General features: G+C 42.9%; 1 protein-coding gene across 1 annotated transcript in view; it reads left to right on the forward strand.

Annotated features, from left to right (window-relative positions):
- The window catches only part of EBF1 (EBF transcription factor 1), a 260,038-nt gene that overhangs the window by 15,233 nt on the left and 231,822 nt on the right, over positions 1-12,983 (forward strand). Inside the window, exon 4 of the mRNA XM_031555657.1 lies at positions 1,204-1,272. Within this exon, the coding sequence (XP_031411517.1) occupies positions 1,204-1,272 (69 nt within the window). The remainder of the gene's footprint in view (positions 1-1,203; positions 1,273-12,983) is intronic.

A 12,983-nucleotide genomic window follows, 5' to 3' on the forward strand; every position in this document is an offset into this window, starting at 1 on the left:
TTTTGTTATCTTTAGTGTGGTTAGTTGCTTTATTGCTAATCTTGGTGGGTAACTGTATATTATTCACTCTATTGTTCAGCAGCACAAGAGAACCTTTGTCATGCTCCCAACAGGGCTATTTATATAGCATGGCATTTCTGAGGGCTTCTTACTGCTCCCGTGTTCTTCCACCTTCCAGGGAAAGGAAAATAGTCCATTTGGCAGGGAGGGTGAGCAGTCGGGTCCCTGGATACTGCTTGGATTGAGCATGGTGCTCTGCAAGGCTGTGGCTGAGGTTCACCAAGAAGTTTGGTAACGGCAAGGTGTGCCTGCATCTGGCCAGGGAGAGCCAGGAGAGTGGCCCCGTGCCCTGTTAATTGGTGCCATTCCCACAGGGGTCCCCATGCTGTGGGTCCCTGCCCTCTGCGGCCCTGTGGGAGTTTCATGGGCTTCACGCAGTGGGTTCCTGCATGAGCCAAGCTCCAATTGCCATACCCCTTTCTGACAAGGGCTCATCCCAAACAACAACTCAACATCTCTGTGCAAACAACAAGCTCCCTTAGCTTAAAACCCGAGCCTGCTGCCAGTGATGGAGCAGGGCTTTGGCAGATGGAGCTGGTGCTACATGCACCAGCTTTGTACCCGACCCATGGTGCTCCACTAGCACAAGCAGTCATTAGTATGCTCAGAAAAATGGGAAACAGGCATGCTCCCCTATAAAAAGCCAATGGTGTTTGCATTTTAGCTCCGCTCTTAACAATTATATTTCCTAGAAGGAAATTCATTGCACTTCTGGATGTCGGGGGGAGGCTTCAGCTCTGTAAAAGTAGGAGTACTGTGTGGCCATGTAATGGAAGTACCAAGCAAACGTTAAAAGCTGTGTTCAGGGAAGAAAAAACTGGTTCTGTGTGCACACATAAATGGGACAACTACTAAATCCTTTGGAAAAGAGACCACAAATAGGCAGGTCTGTCTGTTTCGGATGATCCTTGAATTATTATTTGCGAAGGGGGCAAAACCCCTCTCTTTTTATATTTTCCATTGCTAACCAGCTGTGCAAGAAGTTAAACATAGTAATTAACCCATATGTGACCCACTGTATTTGACTGATTTGCAGGCAGGGACGGCGCGGTAACTCTAGCCGGCAATTTGAACCCGCCGTGTTCGTAATGATGATTTTACAGTGTAATGGTCGCACTAAATCCTTTCACTTTTGCTCTGCAGCCGCTGTTGTGACAAGAAAAGCTGTGGCAACAGAAATGAGACTCCATCAGATCCAGTGATAATTGACAGGTAAGGACTGCTATTGTTTCCTTCGATCTTCTTTCTGTATTTATTATTTTTTTTTCCCCCTCCTCATTATAACGAAACACCTGCCCTGTCTTGCTAATGGGGAAGAATTAGGAGTAGATGCGGATGAAATTTTGTTTTTGATACCAAATTAGTTGTGCTTTGCAACTGCGATCGCCGTGGCAGGGCCATATGGAGGCTAACGGAGCGACCTGCTCGTTGGAGGGCTTTCGTGCTTGCAGACTGATTCATGTGCATAAAGAGGAGATTTTTCTTTCTGACTTTCTGTGGCTCAATTCACATGCTGTGCCAGGGAAGCTTCAGGAATAAAATAATAATAGTTTGTGATTTATGAAATGTGGTTGGGTGCTTATAAATATTTAACTTTTATTTGAAAAATGTTTGAATCATTATCACTTTTAGCTACAGTAGTTCTGTTGGATGCAATCCATCTACATTTTAAGGTTTTTATTTATGCATAAAAACAGTTAAAAAAAATAGATCTGCAAACTAAGGGATTTTTCCCCTGTTATTTTCTTTGGTTGGAATACTATTTTGACTGTATTGTCAGTTGATTAATTCATTTTTGCCTGTCTTAATTATTGTGCTTTTAAACAGATCCATATTGCTAATCTGACATCACCAACTAAATCACTGTTGTACAATGCATCTATTTTAGTTGCTCTGAGCCATGGATAGTTTCTGTGCTTGCAAATTATGCAAAATGGTACCAAATAGTGATTTTTACATTTTAATCGTCAAAATTCATCGTACAAAGCCACGTGTAATAACCAGGTTATTATGCAGCATTACTCTATGAGAGTTAAATGGCCATGAAGTACTGAATCTGTCTGTCATCAGCTGGGGAAAGCAATACCACTGCACTAATCTGTGCGTGCAGGGACCCTGAAGGGAAGCTGTCTGTGCATATGGGAGCGAGTGTAGAGCGGTGTGCTTCTCCTAGCATTATTGTCTGAGCTCATGTTTGCTGTATTAGCTTCAAAGTACCTTCTGTGCCAGTCTGGGTGTTTGTTATAAAAGAAAAGGTGAAGGCGTTTTGTGTGCGGAGCGCCATGCGGGAGGGATGGGGATAGCAGAGCCTGGCCAGGCACTGTGCTTCTGCAGACTGTCAGATTTATAGTTCTTACTTGAATTTGTTAAGATAGTATATATTGGAAGCTTATGGCGGGTGTTTTGATTAGCTGTAATCAGTAATCCTGAGAATGTTTAAGCCTCAGAAGATATATCTACCTATTTTAACTAGGCGTATTTCCATCTTCTGCGAGCATTAAGTAGGACTGGGAAAGGGGGGGAAAAAACCCAGTGAAATCTGTATAGAGATGTGTTTTATAAGCATGCTGCCGAGTTGAACACTATAAACATGGTGTTAGGGCGGCATTTCGAGTGACATGAAAGCTACAAAATTCACATGAATTTTTCATTGTACTGGAAAGTGAGATGTTAAGATGCTAATGGCAGGTTTACGGAAATATTTTGTTTAACTATCTAGTATGCAAAACTGCTAGTTGCAAATCACTTTAAATTACGAAAGCCAGAGATGCTGTCTGCTATGTGCTTCTTAGAAAATGAGGGAAATTGTTACGTGAAAACACAGATTTAACTTTGTAACGGTGATCAATTTATCACTATTTACATACATTTATGCAAAAGATACCAATTCTGAAGACTATATTTAAAACACAAGTTGAATACAATTCAAAGCTCATCATCCAAACCTTGCCTTCCTCCCCCTCGTACTACAACACATTTGGCTTGTGAATGGGTTAAGCTTTTAAGTTCTTCACTTGGTTTTAAATTGTGACTTTGATACAGAAGGTTGATATGACTGTGGTTTGAATAACATTTGATTTTGACCTGTTCCTGTGGGTTGCAGTGGTATAAGAAATTTGACTCAGCAGTACTGTAATTAGCCCTCCCTGTGTTTTTGAAACAGGATTGTGTTACCTGGATTGCATTAGTGTGGCTTCTATTGTCGCCGCTTTGCATCTGTCCCAGTAGGGTACTTAAAACCTTTTCTTGGCCGGGGCTAGTTCAAACAATTTAGGCCAAATAAGTACGTGCTTTATACAGTTAGTGGCTTTAGCGATGCTTCTTGTGACATTTATCCTATTCATTTTTTCCCCCTTTTGGTTTGGAAAGGATGAAACGAGCTATGTGGGGCCTTTTTACCTTAAAACGAGTCCGTTAAGCGCTAAAGCGCCTGCACGAGTCAGCACATGTGTTTAGTTGTACTCCATTGTCACTTCTGCATGCACACAATTTTAAACTATTATGTCAATTGATACGCTAAGCCATATTTAGCTATTTTTATTTGCCTGTGAGCTTACAGAACTCATTTGCCATTTGGGCTAAAGCACTCCCACATGCCTTACAGTCTGATAAAGCCTTGCCTATGGATTTAATCTAACTCTTGCATCAAATCCTACCAATCCACAGACTCTGACCTAACATAGAATTTAACGTAGAATCCATCTATGGGATTTTTGACATATGTACTTAAATGGAAATGCTATCCTCTTCTTCCATGCTGGAATACTGTTTCGGATTGATTAATTCTCTTTGATGAGGCTGGAGAAACTCGGGATAGAGAGGGCTCAGTCTTTGTGGTGGTTTAGCTAACTTGGCAAAGAGGCTCTTTGTCAACTTCAAAGTTACATGTGTTGTGTTCTTTTTCAAATCCTAGATGTATATGAAAAGTAAATCACACATTTTTATTTAATCAAAATGCAGGATTTAAAAAATAATAATCCGTTGTTGTGTTTGAAACAGGATATGACTTTATCCTTTGTAGGACTGCTTTATAGTTTGCCCTATTATAGTATCAGCGGATATGGCAGTGAAAGAGACCTAAAGAAATTCATACTTGTAGAGAGATCTCAGTTTTCTCTGGAGAACAAAATCTCTTCTGCTTATAGAGCAGTCATTTCAAGGAAGTTTCTTGGAAACCTGTGTATTTCTGAATCATCTTAGCATAGCCTGTATATTTTATCACTAATCCGGTTACATGTGTTCAGATGAAGCTCTGATGAACAGGAACTCATTTTAAAGGGGTTATTATTGTCACAGTACAAATGCACAATTCCTTCTACAAGTACAGTAGCAGGGCTGTATTGTAATCATACTTGAAGAAAACACAGAGCACTTCCTGTTATTAAATTAAATTCTAGATTGATTTAGCATTCAAATAGTAACTTGTATTTGAATTTAAAAGGTTTGCAATAGAATTTCTGTGAAGAAATTGAATAAATTGTAGTTTTATTACCACTCTGGATATCCCAGTGTCCTAACCTTTTTCCTTACAGTTATCTTAGTTCAATAAATAAAACCTCATTAGACTATTCCCATTTCAACGAGTTTATTAAATTTTACAGAAGTAATTAGCATAAGCTGTGCTAATTTTTCTGGAAGACTAATGAGAGAGCTTCCTAATTAGGTTTGCTTTGTAAGAATCAGAAAAGATGATAATGACAAAAGTCACATAGGGGAGAAAGTGGGGCTTTATATTCTTCCTTGGTTCAGGAAAGAGGCTCTTCTCTCTCTGCTCTGCTCCGAACTTTTAAACCCAATTTACCACTATGGGGACCAGTATTTAGTGGTGCTACCCGTGCCTGTGGGGGATTCCTTACCTTTTATGGCTGGATCCAGTAGACAGGAGTCGTATTGACTGATAAAATAGAAATAAGCACTGCAGCCCCAAATATAGTGGCAGAAATGTCTCAGCATTGAGGATCTTGCTCTGCCCACAATCCTAAAGCCTGTACCCTGTATAGGGACAAGGGGATGCAGGGACAAGGTGCTGCAAACTGCCCATGTGGCAATTGTTGCTCATCCCACATTCTGCTTTTTCCTCATGTACATGAATAGACTTTAGCTGGTGACCTGAAATGAGCTTTGCTAATATTTATTGGTATGGATGAGACTTACTTCAGGAACCTCACAACTGTCTTTCCCTTGGACAGATGCCCTCATGTCAGCATGTGGGATCACAGGATATCTCGAGTTGGAAGGGACCCGAAAGACCCTGGCTCCACACTAAACCTCCCAAAACCCAAACCCTGCGTCTGAGAGCATTGCCTAAATGCTCATTCATCTCCAGCAACTCAGGGCTGTGCCCACCTCCCTCTGGTAAAGAACCTTTCCCTTACTCCCACCTGCCCCTCTGCTGACACAGCTCCATGCCGTTCCCTCCAGTCCTGTTGCTGCCACAGAGAGTAGAGCTCAGCGCTGCCCTCCGCTCCATATGAGGAGCTGTAGGGTGCCATGAGCCTCCACACAGCTTTGTGCTCCCCAGGGCCTGTGTGCCCCAGAATGGCATGGTGAGGGGCACTGGCCCTGCTCTAGCAAAGCACTGATGCTCTTCACGTGACAGTCTGGGTGCTATGTCTGAGGAACAAGTCTCCCTCTGACTTCAGAGGAGTGGCTGATACATTTGCAGCGCTGTCAGAACTCTTGTCAATGAAGCACAGGTGGGAACTTCTGGGCTGGAGGCTGTGATACTTTTGGAAGTTTATCAGGTGCGTTCTAATGCATGGCCTGCTGCACACATTTGAAAGACCTGTGCAATTCAACACCTGCCATAAGGATGCTCAGCTGCGCTGCCTGCACTCCCCAGCACTTCCATGTGCTGTGGCTGCTGAGGGAGCCAGCTTTCCTGCAGATGGTTTTGAGATCTTTCAGATCCCAACCTGAAACATTTTATGTTTGTGGGCAGGATTTTACTGTGCAACGGCATGAAAAGAGGCGCGAATGACTTTCAGTGTCTCCATTTTACTGCTTTACAAGTCGTCATGCAGTGGATCGCATTTTACAGGCCTGATCATCTTTTCATCCTAAACAGGAGGCGAGAGGAAAAGTGACACACTGGGCTGCTTTTCCCTGACTGCATCCTCCACACAAAGACATTTGTTAAGAGGATGTGTGGTGGTCAGCGTGTTATGCAGCAGCTTTCCATGCCCAGTTGACCCGATTCTCTGCGGGGCAGGCACTGCTGTCCTGCTTCTCCCTGGGAATGAGGCTGCAGGAATCTGGGGGTCACATCCCACCTTCGTCCTCTATCTGTGCTGGTGAACCCCTCGGGTCCCTATGTAGGTTGATAGGATGGACAGAAATTGGCCTCCAGTATTTCCCTCGGCGCCTGGAGCTTGCGAAGCCATGCATTGCTGAGAGGGGAGGGCCGCCAACAAACATCCTCTAGGATTTGGTTGTGATTGATGCATCTGAAAAGCATTACCCTAAACATTAACCACATGACTTAGGCAGCCAAAGGCACTTTGAGCCTCTGTGAGATAAATGGGAGACTGATCTGTAGATGCTTCTCACGCAGGGAATCAGAACGAAATGCTCACCCCTCTACAAGGGCTCCTAATGCATGTGGTGTCCGTCCTCTTCCTAGTGAGGGAAACAGCAGAGCTAGGGATAACTTTACAAGGGTGCTTGCAAAAATCTCTTGGTCTCAGTCTGTGTGGGTTGGCACATATCTGCTGCTCCAGAATTCATTTATTTTGCTCTTGGGGTTAAGTGAACTTGGTCAGGGTCAAAACAGCTCCCTCTTATTGTTTGCTTGATTTCTCCTCCCCATTCCAAGTATTAGAATTTTTATATAATTTGAAATCTATTATGCAAAACCTTAATTTGTTCTCAGCTCCGCTTCGGAAGGCTTATGAATTTCTCAGAAAACCTGTTCCGAGTTTTCAGTTTGTTATAAAACCCCAAAGCAGGCAAGTTTTATGTGGTTTTGAGTTTCACTGCAAACATTTCACACTATTCTAATAGTCGCTTGCTTCTCTCTGTGATGTCTTTTGAATCTGCAATCAGCATTGTGGCCTTTATTTCACAGTGATCTTCTGCCTGATTATTACTGTTAAATATCATGGCAGAGGCTTCTGATGCATGGTGCTGTTTCCAGGCAGGTAGATGAGTCCATGTCTGAAGTGGCTCTTATGATGCAGCTTAAATATTCAATTTGAGCTTTTTCTGTGGGCAGCTACAATATTTAGGCTTGCATTGAATTTCTGAGGATCAGGGAAGCTGATGATCAGACCATTCCGTTGCTTTTGGCATGTGACTCTCACCTTTAGTTCTCACCCCACAGTCCAGAGAAGTGATCTAAATGCCTGTGGGATGTTCTGGACTTGCTGCTTTATCCCATGCCATTCGGCTCAGGGTCAGGTTTTCTGTTTATCAAGAGCGGGGATCTTTTTGGAGAAGAAGTATGGGATTTTTCTCATATGCATGTACACACGTATCAGGTGTGGATAAATTTGCTGTCCCATCTCAACACCTGATTTATTTCTGCATGTGCCATTGCAATGGAGACACACATGACTAACAGTAAAAGCAGTAGAAGGTATTTGCAAAGATCATCCTCAGTTTTAATGCAGATTATCTTAAATTGTTCTGAATGTGAAATGTGTATCTGACATCTACTGTGGTGTTTACTGGGTGAGAACCAAACCCAGGCTCTGTTCCCCTGAAGTTTAGGTGCATCAGTAGCTTTTTTCCTGTGAGCAGTCAGACGTTTTTGCATCTCTAGCCACTGAAATGTATTCTTACAAGTAATTGGTCACATCTACAAAAATAACTACACTAAATTCAAATTCACTTCTGCTGCTGGAAGTAAATAATACGTCAGCTAACTAATAAAGCTAAAAGAGAGGAAGAAATAATCACAGGTTGCTGTGTAAATCGTGACTCAGATAACTTTCTAGAAATGGATTAATGCTGTCCTCAGAGAGCAGCCAAGCCCTGTAGCAGTAATGGTAAATACTGGTATGAATTCTGTCTTTCCCTGTAGCATCGTGTTGTTTTTTTTTTTTTGTAACAGTTCTGGAAAAGTACGGAAAAACCATACAAAGTTCACAGTGTGTCCCATTAGCAACTTTGCATAGGTAGTTTGTGATCAGAATATATTACTGTATCAAATGAGTGTTTACTTTGTTTTTGCTAAGGACCGTATTTTGGATGTTTTCTTAAGCAGAACGAATAATTTTCTGCCCACTTTTTAAAAATAGCATTTGGAAATAAGAAATGTGAAAACAAGTTTTCTGCTGCTGTTAGTGTGTGATTTGTACGAAATTAGTTATTAAAAGGCTTTATTACATTTCACTGAAATTACATACCGGACAGTAGTAAGGTGACCCAGATATAGAGCCTTTTCAGTACAGCCATTGAAGTGCTATGAACAGTGTTGTTTTGTCTTTGGTTTCTTGCTGCCTCTAAAGGTGTAGGCAGATGAAGATAACTTTAAAAAGACCTATTTCTCCAATTACAAGCTTTTGTCCAAGAGAAGAAGTAAAGATTTTTTTTTTTCTTTTTTTTCCAGACTCACAGCATTCTCTCTAACAAAATCAAATTCCCTTAATCTGACAAGAAGCCAGGCTGGGCTTGTTGCTTGGAGCTCCTGCAGGAGCTGCCCGGTGCTCTGTGTGGCTGTGGGATGGCTCAGGGGAGCAGCGGGGAGGGTGACTGTGTTGGCATTTTGGGACCTGGTTTCCCTGTGTGGTGTGGGGGCAGCCCCCAGCGGGAGGTGGCTGGGTTTAGTCCAGCTTTGTGCCGACGCAGTGATGTCCAAAGTGGCATTCCTCAACTACTGCATCTTGCTAACCGGCTGAGGCACAATAGTTCTGTAATGTAATATAAAAAGTAATGGTGTTAGCTAACACATCCTTAATAAGATATTGTCCGCTGCTCTGCCATATGCTCCGGAGGAGGCTTTCCCTCTGTGGGGCTTTTGAGTTCTCTCAATAAGATTATTTCAAATACTCTAATCCTGAATCATTGACATGAATACAAAAGCCTAGTGACATCTAATAGATGCCTCTTAGCTTTGCTTTTCCTCTTGTTCCTTTCCTTTTTCTTCTCTTTTTACCTGACAAAAAGCTTACAGACACTTGGGCTCTGTCTCTCAGTACCAGCATGTGGGTCCCCTCGTGAAATATAAAGGAGGAAAAAGGGCTGACATAGGGCTGATAAGCCACAGAGCAAAGGACCATAGATTAAAAGTAAATGCCAGTAAATCCTACCCTGTACACTCAGTTGTTCTTTTATTGTTTTCTTTAACTCTTCCAGTGCCATACTGGGCCAGAAAGAGATGAAAAATGGAGTTAAAAAAAAAAGGTGATGCTGCAATGCCGCAGTGCCATAGGGTCCCAAAGCCTGCTGTACAATCAGGTGTTCTTGGCTCTTCTCTCACCTTGACTTTCTCATTGGAATAGCAAACTGTTTCAGCTAATTGTATCATTTGATGTTTATATCATTTTTTGAAGATTAACTTAAAAAAAAAAAGATAAGCAGAAAGTGACATGACTGTGATCCTGGAAAGTCTTAATGTTATATAAAGAAAATGTTAGGAAGAACGAGTATCCCACTGTGAGTGTCTAGGAGTAAAAATGGGTTTCCCTCTTGTCAGTGCTGTCTCAACAACTGCCAGGAACAGAATATCACTTTCTGTTCCTCTTTTTTTTGGACTTTGACAAACTGTTCATCTATCGTCTGCAGAATCTGCCTTTAGAAGAAGTTCTTGGAACAGAACACAGTTGGTTAAAAGGAAACTGCGTTCAAAATGTAGTCATTTTCCGTAATTTTCTTCAAGGTTTTTTGGCTTTTCAGGCTTCCCTGAGCAGGATAACCATCCACTTCCACCCAGTTGAGTCAGGTCTTCTCTGTAATCTCTCTGAATACAATCTTTCAGTTGGATTTTTTGGCATCTGCATCACTACATAACCATTGGCTGCCTTCCCAGATGTTAAGTCACTTTGATAAGTGGATGTTAAAAACCACTTTACCTAGCTCAGATTTTGTAGAAGGATGACATAAGAAGAGGAAAAATGTATTCTGTATTCATTATAAAGTTCTTTGCTCTAAAAGAAGAAGAAAATTAGCCACACTCAGAGCTATTAAGTCCTGATGTTAGCATCTCCTCCAGCCTGCTCCGTGTGCCTCTGCATTGCTTGCGTGGTCCTGCGTGAGCCGAGATGTGGCTGCAGACAGATGCCTGCCCTGGAATTTGTTTCTGAGGCCGGGGCTGCACAGCGGTGTCGCGAGAGGTGGTCGGTGCCCTAAGGGGCTGAGCAGGCAAAGCATAGTGAGCTCAGTAATAGCTCTGACATTCTGAAAAGCAGAATAATAGAACGTACCGTGGTGTAAGAGGAAATCTCTTTGTTAAACCCCATTATGTGTACACAAATTGTTGTCTGTTGTATCCTGCATGACAGGAGAGAGGAACTTCTCTTTTGTTTTCCAAAGGGTTGCCCCGCTGTGACAATGGTAACTTAATTTGTCAGAAATTACAAGAACATTAATACATCATGCCCTAATGCGTCATTAGTGCATTAATACTTTCCGAGACATCGGAGTTTTTCTAATAAATGCCTTCAAAGTTGGCTGGGCATTCATAAATTTGAGTTTTCAGTATGATAATTGTAATTGAGACACCTATTTTCCCTGATTAATTCTTGCAGTTGCTACATAACAGTCAGCCTTGTTGACACTCGCAGCCACCCGCACTTGAAAGACTAGCACTCTCTTCGTTAATATTTGCAGTGTCGTAAAGTGGCATGATTTAAAAGAAAAAAAAATACAAAAAGAAAAGAAAAAGGGAGACTGTTCTTGGGGAAACAAAAGAGAATTTTGGGAATGCTTTTTTGCCATGGAAACACAGTTATCGCTCATTAATCTGTCACGTACAGAACAAGTTCCAGACTACAACACACTTGAGCGAGGCGGCAGTCCCGGGGGTTCGTCTCCCTGCCTCTGCTACCTTTTACCTGCCGGCAGCACTGCAGGGGTTAAGGGCTGCAGCCCCTTCCCCAAATCCCATCATGTGTCTGGTTGGCTCCCACAGACTGGGGACCCCCTCTCTTGTCCCTGGTTGCGTGGCCTCGCAGCTCCCTGGGCACGTGCAGCGGTGGGGATCCGACCCCGGGGTGCCACTGCTTTCTGCTTTCAGCCACGGGTGGCTCCAGGAGGAAGGAAGTTTTTCCCTTCATTTCCAAGATAAGGTGTCATTCGTGAGAGCAGCGTGCTGAACTAATCAGGTTAATTGAGAGGCCCTGAATAGCTCTCATTGAGCGGATCCCTCCTTCCTGCTCAAGGCAGATAGCGCAGACGGAGAGATTACAAGTGCTTTAAACTCTGGCTCGCCATCTCTGAATTTCACACCCATTTCAGGGCGACGGGGGTCAGAGCAGACGTGTGACACAGGGGTTGTACAATTTAGCTGTGCTGGAAGCAAGGTTTATTATCGTTATTTTTTTATCATCATCACGGTGATTATTTTTTTAGCACAGCCAAATCCTCCGATCTGAGCAGCTTTCCTGATGCCAGTGACATCCTTCTGATTTATACAGGCCATGCGGGTGCAAATTGCTCCAATGTTTTTGGAAAGATGCAGAAGACTGACCCAGCAGCACGGCTGGCTCTGGATTGATCTGCTCCTGAGTGTTGTTAATATTAAAATTACTTCAGACCTAACTCATGGCAGGGCTGCAGGAAACATTAATTTTAAAAAGATGTTTTCAGTGTTTGAAGCAGATAGCAGTTGGTTTTATTGCTTTTATGGTATCATTTCCCTTTAAACCCTTCTAATCGAAGTGGCTCTACATAATTTTATTCAAGTTTACCAGAATGCTCAAGCATTTCCCTCTGGATGCTCTTGCCAAATTAGGAACATCCAGGCTCCAAACCTCGCTGTAATCTCCCTACTTGCTGCAGTCTATTACATTTTCTTTGCAAATATCGTAACCATTAGAGTTCAGGGGAGAGAATTTCCAGGAAAATAAATTCCCCCAAAGCAATGCCCCCTGCCCCATCCTCCAAGCCAAAATGGGTGCTTGGCTCAATTTGAGCGCGAGCTTCAGTGTCCCCGTTGCCCCTTCCCCATGGCTGCTTTTCCTTGGAAGTTTCAGGAATGACTTTAATTATCTCCACAATCAAATTCTCACCGCTGTCCCTGTGAAAGCATGTAGTCATGGATTGCTGGGATTATTTTCTTTAGCACTTGGGGATAGAGAAACTGGTTGTTTCCAAATGAGAACCAGCTGGGTTCTCATCGCTGGCGTTTGGAGGAGCCGCTCTGCTCACCCGCCCAATGCTGCACACAGAACCCAGCCCCCAGATAGCTGCTGTCGGCTTTGCCACATATTCTTATGCAGTATCAGGGCTGACTGTGTTTATGGCGTTAATATGTTTCTACAGGGGGGCTGCTGCTGGAGCTGGCATTCGCTCCTTGCAAAGCTCGGGGCAGGCAGAGGTGCCTGAGCAGCCCTGGGTGTTCCTGGGCTCCACCTGCCCAAAGCACAGAAAATAAAATTCACCCCCCAGTAAGAGATATCAGACGTATTCTGCAGGTGACAGGTGAACTCCTGAAAAGATTAATACAGCAAGAGACAGCAGGGTGAACTTCTCTTATCTCACATTTTGTTGCTGTAGAAGCTGAACTGCAGGGGTGATGTTCCTCCCCTCTTCCAGCTTGGAGAAAGAAGTTACTTGTCATACTTTATTAATCTGTTTTAGTGCCAAACTCAATTTGAAATTAGGACCATGTGTCTTGTCAGAAATTACATGACCTCTGATTTCAGCTGAGCGTTTTGTCAGGGGGAAAGGTACAGAAATCTTGATTTACTTATGAAGATGTAAAATGGGAGATGCTTCATTGGATTTAAGGCAGCTGCCTCAGATTTACATTTTTCAGGAGG

The sequence above is a fragment of the Meleagris gallopavo genome, chromosome 15, assembly GCF_000146605.3.
Source record: "Meleagris gallopavo isolate NT-WF06-2002-E0010 breed Aviagen turkey brand Nicholas breeding stock chromosome 15, Turkey_5.1, whole genome shotgun sequence".
NCBI classification, from domain to species: Eukaryota; Metazoa; Chordata; class Aves; order Galliformes; family Phasianidae; genus Meleagris; species Meleagris gallopavo.